Below are 13,931 nucleotides of genomic sequence, written 5' to 3' on the forward strand. Positions count from 1 at the left end.
CTTATCCTCTCATGGAAGGTTGCCTTCCTAGTGGCAGTTACTTCCGCCAGTAGAGTTTCAGAACTTCAAGCCTTGACTTCAGATCCTCCTTACACTGTCATCTACAAAGGTAAGGTCCAGTTGCGCTTCCAGTCCAAGGTGATGTCAGTTTTATAGCAACCAGGACATCTTTTGCCCATTGTCCTTGCCCATCCTGTGCAGTTTCGCAAAGAGAGGTGTCTGTCTTCTTTGGATGGTAGAAGGGCCCTGGTTTTTTATATTGACAGGACTAAGCCCTTCTGCAAGTTGACGCAGCTTTTCTTGGCTATGGCAGATAGAATGAAAGGGCACACTGTGTCGTCCCAGAGGATATCATCCTGTATCACAGCCTGCATCTAGGATTGTTACAAGCAGGCAAAGGTGCCGCCCGTAGCTGTCATAAAGGCCCATTCTGCAACAGCGCAAGCATTCTCAGCAGCGTTCCTCACGCAAATATCGATCCAGGACATCTGCAGGGCTGCAACATGGTCGTCAGTTCATACCTTTGTGGCCCCCTGTGCCATTACCCAACAGGTCCAAGATGCCAGTTTCAGAAGAGCTATGTTGCAAGCAGCACATCCGTAACTCCTGGCCCACCTCCAAGGGCATTGCTTGTGAGTCACCTGACATGGAATGGACATGAGCAAGTGCTCAAAGAAGAAATGTTTCAGAGTAGCAGCCGTGTTGGTCAGTATCTGCAAAAAGAACAGGAGTACCTGTGGCACCTTAGAGACTAACAAATTTATTAGAGCATAAGCTTTCGTGGGCATCTGATAAGTGGGCTGTAGCCCACGAAAGCTTATGCTCTAATAAATTTGTTAGTCTCTAAGGTGCCACAAGTACTCTTCTTTTTTCAAAGAAGAAAAGACAGTTACCAGCCTTCCGTAGCTCTTGTCCTTCGAGATGTGTTGCTCATGTCCATTCCATGACCCATCTTCCTACCTCGCTGTTGGAGTTGATGGCAAGAAGGAACTGGAAAGACATGGGGCCGGCAGTGTCCATTATACCAGCCCATGAATATGGGCCTCTAGGGGGCACTAGAGCCAGCCCTACGGATATCACAAGGGGGGAAAGAATCTCTGGCAACTGTGCATGCGGCACGCACACACCTTACATTGAATGGACATAAGCAACACATCTCGAAGAACAACAGTTATGGAAGGTTAGTAACCATCTTTTCTAAACTTTTAAAAGAACAACCATAACTTTTTGTTCAGAGTTATGAACATTTCAGCGTTATAAACAATCTCTATTTCCAAGGTGTTTGTAACTCTGAGATTCCTACTCTACTGTCATGGGGAACAAATTTTTGATAAAGGGCTCTTCAATCTAGTTGAGAAAGGTATAGCATAATTCAATAGCTGGAAGTTGAAGCTAGACAAAGTCAGATTGGAAATAAGGCATAAATTTTTAACAGTGAGAATAATTAACTACCGGAACAGTTTACCAAGGGCCATGTGGATTTTCCGTCACAGGCAATTTTTAAAATCAAGATTCGATGTTTTTCTATAAAATATGCCCTATGAATTATATTGGGGAAGTTCTTTGGGCTATGTTGTACAGGAGGCCAGACTGGATGATCACAATGGTCTCTTCTGATGTTGGACTCTGAATCTATGATTCTATGATATGAATAATAATACTGAAAACCAAATAATTACTATTTTAAGTCCTTATGGAAAGTTCGTAAACAACTTCATAGAGAGAATTCCAGTGGTATGCTATAGAAATTACTCTAAATCCATGTAATGTAATATAGAATAGATTTTCCATGTGCTTTTTTAAACATTCTGTAGAAGGTATAAAACCTATTAAATTCTACATAAAACACTTAAATGTTCATTTTCTTTCAGTTCTGCAGGACTCTTCCATATGTTTTAAATTAAACACTATGTTACCAATCTTTCCATAACTTGTCTGTCATATTTAAATACTACAGGAGCCTATTTGTTAACCTGATAAGGCCTGAACAAAGAGTCATCTTAATTAATTAGCCTCTTACAGTTTGTATGGCAACTTCCACCTTCTCTGAATACGTATATTTATATCTTCTTACTATATGTTCCATTCTGTGCATCCGATGAAGTGGGCTGTAGCCCACGAAAGCTTACGCTCTAATAAATTTGTTAGTCTTTAAGGTGCCACAAGTACTCCTGTTCTTTTTAAAGAGTCTTATGTTTACCTGTTGTTTCCTCCTTAGAAATCGTAGTAACATGGTATGAAGAACTGGGAAATCTGGGAAATGTCTGTATTTTTTATAAATATCATATGTACCTCAGTTAATATTATTCTCTGTGAATCCATAAGGTTTAATTCAAAGGAAACAAAACCATGGCAATGAATAGACACCTGAGGTAAACAGCTTGAAAGGAGCTAAGGTAACAGCAGTTGGGCTATCAGTGGGGAAGAAACTGTCTGGTTCCATCCAGGCTTGTTTGTTTTACTCTTTCCAGTGCTAAAGCCTGGGATTAAAAGGGATTCTAAACTTAAAAGACCCTTGACAAAAGGCAGGGGTAGGGGGACTGAGTAAGCTAGAAGGACTGCTACAGTGTCCGTGAAAAGCTGACCAGCTGGCAAACACACACACACAGAGAGACACATGTTGTGAGTATGACTCTCTCAACTCGGAGCTGGAGTTAGCTGGGCCGGGGAGCTTACTAAGGTGTAAGTATTACCCATGAGTGTGGGCCTTTTATTGTGTTACCCTTTGCCCTAAATGCTTTGTTCCTTTTGAGGAATGAATAAATAATGCTTTGTTTTGAAGATTCTGTTTCTCTTTTACTGCAAACTTATACTGTCACAGGATCCCAGAGGGAAACTCGTACAGGTGCCAGAACAGTGTTGGACTTGTGTTGTTAATACTTTGGGAGTTAGGGGACTTCAGCCAAGAGATATGGTTTAAGTGTGGTTGGACCATGTGGTGCCACCTAGAGTGAGATGCAGGAAGCCAGGCTGTCACATGAGGCGTGTCCTCCAGAGCGACTAATTTGCTGTGGTATAGAAGTTTTTATAATTTCTCGTTAAGAGGAGGAGAGGTGAAAAAGGAATATCTGATTGTGTTGAAAGATATTTTGTATGTGGGGAATTTACATAGTATGAACAGACATTTTAGAATGTGTTTGCCTGGATTTTAAGTACTAAAAAACTATACATCACATTGAATTTTAAACAAAATCCTGGCAGAAAAGTTGAATGAATTAGATCTTATGCAGAATCATACATGTATAAACTGTGCTTTTCTTAATTGTTTATAACCTTTAGTAAAACTACTTTCCTATTTTGTATGAGGTGCTATCTACTTTTGCAGTACATGTTTGATTAAATTACCCTAGAAATGAAACTTGTGTTCTGTACTACTTTTTGTATATCAACTAATCTTCTGGAACATCTGTGATAATCTAAATTGGTTCAGATCACCACTGATCAATTTCCCATTGCATTGTGCTGCTACAGGCCAACTGAATAATTGGAAAAGATTAAAAATGAAATGGACACATCTTTTTGAAAAATATTGTTGAGCCTTTAAGTAATTTGAACAAATTCTCAAAATATGTCAGAACAGAACATAAAATATACCTTTGTGCTCATTTGGATGCTGCTTAAATATAGATGAAAGGTATACTTTATAAGCTTGATGGTTTGCCAGGCTTTCCTAAAAACCTTATATCATTTGCATTTTAAATGAATAGATTCTTGATCTTTCAACATCTCATCTTCTTAACAGTACTGTTTGGTGTCTGTTATCACTTCCTTTGGAAGATGCATTATTTTTCAGACCTGAAGTAATTCAGTTATGGCCTGTGTAAATAGTCTGAGTGCACTTTGGGTAGTTGATTTGCTGTATATCAAAACATTTATGGAAATAGTAAAATAACTTATTTTCTGATTCGCTTTTGGTCAATATTTTAAATATACTTTTAATTTAAACTAGGTTATATAGGCTATAAAGTTTTAGTTCAAACGTCTGGTATTATCAATGCTTGTCAAAAAAATAATAAAACAAAGGCACAACATTGTAGAGAACAGGTTGCATTATCCATGTCCAAGTTGTGCAGTTTCTTCTTTAATGCAGTTTCTATATTTGTGTGGCATTTTAAAATGGAAGTTGTAATTTCTAATTTAAATGTTTATTGTTGGGAACTACAATCTGGGAAGCCTCTTAGAAACATTTTGACTGCCTAAGAATGCAGCTGTCATCACTTTGAGCAGAGGTGAGATATAGATTGGGTATATACAGTACAAATAGATTGGATCGAATGAACAAAACAGATCACTGGAAAAAGCAGTTATCCCACAGAAGCGCTATCCAGTTTATTTATAATGAAATTACCCATCTACACATTCATACAGTAAAATGACAGACCTTTAAAAATTAGTGGAACTCAATATCTTTTTTCAGGACATAGTCAATAGTACATAGAGAGTTTCATTTATTAAATGTATTTCATCTAAACTTAAATATCCCATCTGTATCTCTTCAGTCTAATGATCTTAGGCTGATGATGACTGTATTCCTGTGCAGCTGAAATGAATCAGAAAAGATTTCCCAAGCTAAAGAGTCTTTCCAGAAACCTGATTAATTTTCCAGTTGCCTTGCTTGTATATAGTAATAGGAGTTACTTTTTCCCAATGAAACTGCAGAGATAAATTTTCTCCTGACAGCTTTGACACTAGGTGAGCATGGGAAAAAGAACATAAAGAGATTTTCTGAACATCATGCTTTTTAACTTTTCAAATCATAACTGGGACAGTACAGATAGTAATTGTAGCAGAGAACCCCATTTTAGAATATTAACTGGATGCATGGTTAATATGGGGTTTGTCCACAGGCTCTACAGTCTACAAATCCTAAACAGGGTGAATGGTGTGCAAAGATATTTAAATTATTAAATAGTTAGCTTTTCCAGAAATGGGAAATTATTAAGTGTTCATATTCTGTTTATCATTGTCCTAAATGTGAAATTCATCTTAGTGGACAGGGCCTGAGGATTACGTGGTACCTGGGACCTTTTGATGACCGCTTGTACAGTGATACATTTAAACAGTTTAGGATAGAAAGTGAAGAAAAATGCTGTATCCAATTGAAACTACATGGGGAATTTAGGTAGGCAGGATGTAATAACCAAATTCCAGTTTGTGTAGAGACCCTGGACATAAATATCTGCTCTTGTGAAAAATGTAATGGGTTATCAGGGTTTTTTTTTTAATATCTCACCTGAAAGATGGCACTTCCAGCAGCAGTGCACCCCTAAAATAATGTTGGGTAATTGGATTAGTACTGACTCAGAAGAAAGGAAGTTGCTTGATTAATCACTATCATCACTTCCTATACAACTTGGATTTTTCTGGCAGGTCTCAGGATGGAATCTTGGACATATATAATTGCTTCTAGTGCTTCTACTAAAATTTCCAGATCTTCTTCATTAAGGCCCAGTCCTTCTTCCCAATCCTGAAACCTATAGCTTGACTGCTGAACAGTAGGCGCTACTAGAATATATTGATCTCTAGCATTCTGGAAACATGTTTCAAACAGGCACTACTCTGCTGTGTGGAAATGATATAGCCATTGACACTGTTTCTTACCTCTTCAGAGTTCACCCTTAAGCACTGGCAAGTGCTTCTGGATGCCAGAAAACAATCTAAATTAGTATCTCTGCTGCATTTAGATTTTCCTTGGGGAAGTTAAGTTACAGAATCTTCCCAAGGTCTTACAGTGCTCTTTCTGAAGTCTAAAACTTGTTCTTCAAGCCCTCATGGCTCATCTCTTCAAGTCACTTTATTTCCTCTTGCTGAGGGTAGTTTTCCTTGTGGCAAAAAGGCTTCTGATCTGGGTGCTTTACTGATTATGTATTTGAGGAAGAAAAGGTAACCCGTGGCATAGCCCAGAACTTTTTTTCCAGTGCTAATACCATCTATTCTGGGTCAAAGGACCTAGTTCTTCCCTCATTCTGCCTTAACCTGAAGCAACTGAAAGAGATTAAATGATGTACTTTGGACCTAACACATGAAATTTCACCTCTTACTTGCTAACTTCCATTCTTAGGGGAAGCCTGTCCAACCCTAACCCCCTCAAATTGGATTTAATTTGTAGTAATTCCAGGAGGGTTTAAAAATTTTAACCCAATTTTTTCATCATTTCTCAGATTTCTTATTTCTTCTGTTTACTGAGTTAGTTGTTCATACCTTTATAGGAGACCTTAAACTGGAGAGCTGAGTTGGTGGACAAAGCTTAATGGCTTACTTGACTGACAGCTTTGCTTCTACCACAATGTCAGTGCATTTCCTCTCACTAAGGATTTTAGACAGACTTTCTGTGAGAATAAAAATTAGGGGGTCACAGGTAAATTTTTTTCTATTTTTTTTTCTTTGTTTGAAAACACAGTTTATTGCACTGAAGACACTGAGAGGCAGAAAATATTACCTAAGTAGTCCTTTCCCACAGAAGCAATTTCTATAGTTGCTGCAGGGATGTTGCAATTCACTACTATTGATGCCACAATTCATGATTGTGAAGGGGAGGGAGTATGATCCATGTGATTGCCTGTGAAAGGGGTGATATCCATGAGACACTTTCTATTAATGTCCTCATGTTATGAAAATTTGAAAACTCTTGGTGTGTAATTATTTAATTACACATTAATTGCAGTTTTAAATATTTGTCATAATTTTGTAGAATATTTCATCATAATGAAATGCTGCATTTCACTGAAACTTGAGGGCAATAATTTATGCTGAGGTGTTAGAAATGTTCATTTTGTAAGTGTTTTAATTATAGCAATGAACTATTGATTTTGTTACTAGCATGATACCTTTCCAGTAAATTTTCAAGTTTTTTGAGTTGTTACTTCTCCATGATGGCTTTCTTCTTTTGGTATATGCATCACCTATTCTTAATAACGCTTTTTACATGAGCTCTCTACAGTTTTCATTAGAAAGCAACAATTACTAAGTAGTATACGTGTAAAGCTGTACTGGCATGGATAAATGGTACAGAGTCATAAAATGATGTAAATTAAATGTCATTTGATGATTATCTTACTAGAAATATTAGTATTCCTGGTATGGGTAATGGAAAAGGAAATTACATTTCTTCAGTAAGAGAAATGAAAACAACTGCATTCAGAAATAAAATAATTTACCCAAAACAAATGGAAACAAAATTAAATATTTTGTTAATTAACGTTTCTTCTTGAAATGATGCCATCAGAAGGAGTGATTTTTATTTCCCTGTACATAATTCAGACTTCACACACGAGGTGACAGAAACTCTCCCAAAAAATGGAACACTGCATCGCTGACATGTGGAAGGAACAGACCAAGGCAATGACTGTGAAATATGGCTGTGTGTGAGACTAGTGCCATGCTGTGCACTGGTTACAGTTCAAAAAAAAAAAAAAAAGTACAAAGAGGAAGATCAGACTACCTCTGAATTATCTTCATTGAATTCTTTTTCGTCTGTCTGTCTGTAGGTATCTGCTTTGGGTTTGGATCCCTCAGGTGCCCGTTTGGTAACTGGAGGCTATGACTATGATGTTCGGCTCTGGGACTTTGCTGGAATGGATGCATCTCTTCAAGCTTTTCGATCACTTCAACCTTGTGAATGGTATGTGTTGAGACTATCTTTCTGACTTAACAGCCCCTGTATTACAGCTTCTAGCTACAATACACTGTAAGTTGCAAAATGATTCTGTTGGAAAGGTTTTACTATCCCCTAATATTTCTGCATTAGACAAAATGTGAATAGAGATAGTTACATGCTGCCTGTCTTTCACATTTTGTTTGAAAGATGTGCATATTTTCTCTTGAGCTGGCTCAGCAAACTATACTATTCAAATATTTATCACCATGTACATAGGTATCAAATAAGCTAATTATAGGATAAATCTCTCAAGACAAATGCAGATGTAGTGTCTTTATTATATGCAGCAGGTTGATAGAATGTGCCCTGTCCCCCACCCCTCCTACTCGTACAAAGCTAGCTAAGAAAGAAAGAAAACAATTGATGCTAGTCTCATGTAGGCGCTTTAGTAGGAATAGGGCTTCTATAATTACTAGTATTTTTTTGAGGAGAGCATCATCAGAGCCTTCAGCCCCAAAACCCGAGTTCTGCAAGCCCAAGTCAGCTGCCCTGGGCCAGCCATGGGTTCTTGTTCAAGTGCTTGTTCATGTCAATTCCAATCAGGTGTGCATGTGCACGACAGTCAGAAGATTTTTCCGCTAGAAGTATCTGTAGGGTCAGCCTGGGCACCCCCTGCAGTTGCGCCTTCATGGCGTCCAATATAGGGCCCAGCCGACCTGACCCCCGCCTCAGTTCGTTCTTATCACCAGTGATGGCTAGCTAGAACTTCCCTCGCTCTTGCTTCTGCAAGTGCCTTTGGCAGTGTCCCATCATGATTTGTATATAGTTAGTTTTTCTTAGTAGGAGTAGTAGCTTTAGTAGTCATTTCTCTAAGTTTCCATTACAGGAGTGTGCCCCCCCCCCCCAGCTTCTCCCCTGACACCAGGGCATGCCTAAATTTCCGGGGTTCAAATCTTGTGAAGACTGTGGCAAACTTATGCCGAAGAGTGACCCGCACACTTCTTGCTTGAAGTGCCTTAGTGAGAGTCACCAAAAGTACAAGTGCCACATTTGTAAAGGGTTTTGGCTGAGGACCCTTAAGGATCATGAGCAGAGACTCTTAATTATCCTCATGGGGGCAGCCCTCCGCCTACAGTCCAACCCCAGGTCGGCGGAGCATATGCTGAGTGCCTCCTCTTCGGTGCGCAGCGCATTGGCGCCAAGAAAGGAGGCCAAGGACTGCCGGCACTGACACGGCACTGAACGTAAGACTTCTGGCAGGTGCCGATCTTTATCTCTGGTACCCCAGAAGAAAAAGAAGCAGGAGAGAGGGCCCTTCCTAAGCCTAAGGAGCCAGCGGCAAGGAGACCTCAGCCCAGCCAGCCTACTTCGGGCCCGGCGGCTCCCAGGGGCTTGTCGACTCCTGCTCCGCAAGGGGTCCAGTTGAGTCCGGCCCACTACCATTCTCTGGACTGTCATGGCCGGGACATTCAACTCCCCTCCACTCTGGAGACCTTTAGGGCAGCGCAGGACCTTATTTGCTTGATGGTACCACCTTCTCCAAGGAGGGATGAGGCACCGGTGATAACCTGGCCACCTATTCCATGTAGGGGCAAGCTGGCATTGATGTCACACCGCTCCCCGTCTCCTGTGCGCCACTCCCTGAGACTGGCCATCCATGTGGGGGAACTGCACCAGTCCCCAGAGGCTCTGCACCAGTTCTGCTCCTCTGTGGTCTTATTTTTGGAGACCTCTGAGTCCTGGGCAGAGTCCTATCGCTCAGATAGGTCCAGCAGCAGGAGGTCTAGAGCCTGGCGACACCGCCAGCCTCCTCCAGCGCCGTGGCCACCTCAATGGCAACCACCAGCTTTGTAGCCCTTTTGAACTTCCTGGGTCAGAGTCTGGCATCGAGATCCAGATCGGTGTCAGTCGCGTTGGCATCCTTCGAACCCCCCGCAGCAGCTGGCACCGGGACTATCTCTGGTGACTATGCCTGTGTCTCCACCTGCCCCTCTGACCTCGGCACTGACGACCTCAGCACCGGCCATCGCGGCACCAGTGACTTCAGCACCATCAGCTCACCAGCCCCATGAACAGTGTGACACTCTCGGCGCCGAGGGCCGTGACCAAGGCCATGTGCTGGTGCTCTTGTCCTTGTCCTCCCCAGATGAGGCCATTGTGGGCACTTCGGTGACCCCGGCCTTGGAGGATAGTAGGGTCCTGCAACAGTTTTTGCTCAGGTTGGCCCAGGACCTGGGGATCCAGGCAGAGGAAGTGGTAGAGGATGCTGATCCAGTGGCGGACATCCTTGTTCCCTCTTGGCCCTCACGTATTGCACTGCCACTCATTAAAACCGTAAATGAGACCACAAAAACTTTGTGGCAGACTCCGGCCTGTTTGCCCCCTACAGCTGTGTCTGCGCCATCAAGAGCAGCCTGCAAGGAGGCCCTAGTAATCAGTTTGCCTTCCTCCACCGAGGGTGGAGAATAAGTTAAGAGATGCTCATACCCCTTTAAGGGGACAAAATAGCGTCTCTCATGCCTCTTCGCTGTGCTCTGAAGATTGGGCCGTTGTCTGCTGATCACTGTTACATGGGGCCAAGATCAAAGGCCCATATATAAAAGAAAGACTTAGCTATTCATGGTGGTTCTGGTTCTGAATATGAGGTAGTCATGAAGTTGTAGCCATGGGGAAAACCCAGTTGTAGGGTTTGAAAAATGGACACCTACCAGAGCCCACAGTTGGTGTCAGAGTGACCTCAGGTAAGCTTTTTTTTTTTTTTTTTTTAAGCATATATGTAGGTTCTTTTTTAATGTTTTTAATGTTCTTTCTATAATTATATCATTTTAAGAATGGATGTGCTTAGAAAGAGCTGTGTGGTAACTTGTTACTGCTGGCAGTTACACTATTTATCACGTTTGGAGAGAAAGCAAAGTGCAGACTCTAGCCTGTTTAGGCAGTCAGGCTTTCTGGGAATATCATAGTATATGCAGGGAACTGTGCAGCCTGGAAAAACCTTGGTCAGGAGGGAGAGTGACGAGGGTCTCTGCCCAAGAGAGGTAACATCTGGGAGCCAAAATTTGGGGACAAAATCAGAGACAATAAGGCACAAAATTAGTTGCATCCAGCAATGGACTTAAGAAGAGGTTCTATAAATACATTAGGAGCAGGAGAAAGAAGAAGAGCGTAGATTGATTACTTAGCAGGGAAGGAGAACTAATTATGGATGACACTGAGAAAACTGAAGAGTTTAATGCCAATTTCAAGCCTCAAAAAGATCTCACAAAACTAAGTGATTGGGCAATGAACTGGCAAATGAAATGTAATGTGGATAAATGTTAAAGCAATGTACACTGGAAAAAATAACCCCAACTATCCATACCATATGATAGGGGCTAATTTAGCTACAACTAATCAGGAGAAAGATCTTGGAGTCATTGTGGATAGTTCTCTGAAGATGTCCACGCAGTGTGCTGCGGCAATCAAAAAGGCAAACAGGATGTCAGGAATAATTTAAAAAGGGTTAAAGAGTAAGACGGAGAATATCTTACTGCCTTTATTTAAATCCATGGTACGCCCACATCTTGAATACTGCTTAGAGATGTGGTCCCATCATCTCAACAAAGATATATGGGCATTAGAAAAGGTAACCTTTTGGTTGCCTTCTAAGGTAACCTTTTCTAAAATTCCTCTTTATTACCCTGGAAAATTGGTGTAGTCAACTTGGACTTACAATAAGTGCCAAGAAGATTAAATGGTTTCATGTCAAAAAAGGGACAATAGGTAGTGTTGAAATGCAGCAGTGGTGAATTGTAGAACAAGCAGAATCTTAACTGTTCCATCAGGGCCAAGGTTAAAAGATGATGTGCTTTATCTACGAGTGCTGCATGGAAATTGATGAAATCCTGGACTGAAAAAACATTGTTTGGTATCGAAGTGAACATTTATCAAGCCAGTGTACGAACGGTGCTACTTTATGGTCTGTAGGCAGCGGTGGTAAATGAAACGGACATCAGACGTTTGGGGGCAGTAAAGATGAGAGTTCTTAGAAGGATGGCAAGTGTAAAGTCGAACAATGTTAAGACAAAGTTAGAAGGAGATAGGATGTGAAATTGGGATTGGCAGCAATCAAAAAGATTATGATGGTGGGAACGCTGCAGAAGACAAACAGATGGATAGGGTACCAAAAAAAATAATGTAAGCACAATGAAGGTCAGTTAGGCTTATAGGCCAGTCACCGACTAGATGGTGGAACATCATATTAAGGGACATGACAAGTCTGGACTTAATGGAGGAACAATCCATGGACAGACATGAATGGTAATGCTCTACTGCTCCCTGTGTCTGTAAAGATGCTCTGAGTTAAGAAGAAGAAGTCTTTCTGGGTATCAGTTAGGCTGACTGGTCTGTAATTTCCTGGGTCTTCCTGTTTCCTGGTTTTGGAAGATAGGTATTGGGTTCACCTTTCACCAACCATATGGGACCTCACCCATCCTCCTTGAGTTCTTGAAGATAATTGCTAATGATTCAGAGATTGCTTCAACTAGTTTCTTAAGTACTTGGCATAGTTTTACTCTACAGTTTTAATTTCCTTATTTTATTATCCACGTGGGAAATGGCTTTGTCAGAAAAAAAAAAAAGAGTTCAAGCATTGTGCATTCTGTCACAAACCAGAGCTTTGTCTGAGATCAGCACATGACTTCTATTTGAAATTCATTGGGTTGTTGTTCCTTGTGTGCTCCCTTCATCCCTGAAGCATGCATCAAATAAGAATGTTGATAGAAAAATCTTCTTCTTTTTATGTAGTCTCTGAAGTCTCCTTTTCCTGGATCTATATTTTTGATTTCTAGTGGATTATAACCCAAACAATTGAGTTTAAAAATAAAAAAAAATAAAATCCTAAATCTTGGAAAAGGATTCTTAAGTCCTCCCTTCTGGCATCTTCAGTGTTAGCGTGCAAGAAGAATGACACAGTTAAGCACTAATCTTGAGTCCAGCACAAAGATGATACATATATTTTGCTATCTCTTGGGCCCTTTAGTGCTGAAAGAATCCTCAGATATGTAGATACTTGGAATAACTTTGGATCCTTAAATCTGTTCATTCATGTAAATCTAGTTAGATCCTGTTGGATTCTTCAATAAGAAATCTTCAGTTGTTTGCAAAGATAGTTCTAGAACTCAAATACTGTTTCATCCCTGTCAAGGCAGTGAGATTTTTTTCCAGTGCTTCCTCTGAGCCTAACAGGACTTAGGGTATGTCTACACTACGAAATTAGGTCGAATTTATAGAAGTCAGTTTTGTAGAAAGCGGTTTTATACAGCTGATTGTGTGTGTCCCCACACAAGTGCTCTAAGTGCATGTAGTCGGCAGAGTGTGTCCACAGTACCGAGGCAACCGTCGACTTCCGGAGCATTGCACTGTGGGTGGCTATCCCACAGTTGCCGCAGTCTCCGCCGCCCATTTGAATTCTGGGTAGAAATCCCAGTATCTGATGGGGCTAAAACATTGTCGCGGGTGGTTCTGGGTACATATCGTCAGGCCCCCGTTCCCTCCCTCCCTCCGTGAAAGCAAGGGCAGACAATCGTTTTGCGTCTTTTTTCTTGAGTTACCTGTGCAGACGCCATACCACGGCAAGCATGGAGCCCGCTCAGGTAACCGTCACCGTATGTCTCCTGGGTGCTGGCAGACGTGGTACTGCATTGCTACACAGCAGCAAATTGCCTTTTGGCAGCAGACAGTGCAGTATGACTGGTAGCCGTCATCGACTTAGTCCTGGGCGCTCTTTTAATCGGGCGCCTGGGCAAACATGGGAGTGACTCAGCCAGGTCATTTCCCTTGTTTCGTCTTGTGGCGATACAGTCCTACCGGCAGTGCACTGTCTTTTAACCTCCAGCCAGCAGAAGATGATGGCTAGCCGTCATACTGCACCGTCTTCTGCCGAGCACCCAGGAGATGATGATGGCTAGCAGTCGTACTGCACAGTGTGCTGCCAGCAAGATGTATAAAGATAGATGAAGTGGCTCAAAACAAGAAATAGACCAGACTTGTTTTGTGTTTCATTTTCTCCTCCCTCCTTCCTTCGCAGATTCTGGGCTCGGGAAACAAGCACAGACTGGTGGGACCGCATAGTGTTGCAGGTCTGGGACGATTCCCAGTGGTTGCAAAACTTTCACATGCGTAAGGGCACTTTCATGGAACTTTGTGACTTGCTTTCCCCTGCCCTGAGGCGCAGGAATACCAAGATGAGAGCAGCCCTCACAGTTGAGAAGCAAGTGGCAATAGTCCTATGGAAGCTTGCATTGCGAGACAGCTACCGGTCAGTTGGGAATCAATTTGGAGTGGGCAAATCTAC

At 41.6% G+C, this 13,931-nt stretch overlaps 1 protein-coding gene across 2 annotated transcripts in view; it reads left to right on the forward strand.

Moving 5' to 3' along the window:
* Positions 1 to 13,931, forward strand: part of WDR70 (WD repeat domain 70) — a 265,961-nt gene that overhangs the window by 95,871 nt on the left and 156,159 nt on the right. For both annotated transcript variants that reach the window (XM_074952491.1, XM_074952492.1), the window contains one exon: positions 7,488 to 7,621. In XM_074952491.1, the coding sequence (XP_074808592.1) occupies positions 7,488 to 7,621 (134 nt within the window). The remainder of the gene's footprint in view (positions 1 to 7,487; positions 7,622 to 13,931) is intronic.

The sequence above is a fragment of the Natator depressus genome, chromosome 5, assembly GCF_965152275.1.
Source record: "Natator depressus isolate rNatDep1 chromosome 5, rNatDep2.hap1, whole genome shotgun sequence".
NCBI classification, from domain to species: Eukaryota; Metazoa; Chordata; order Testudines; family Cheloniidae; genus Natator; species Natator depressus.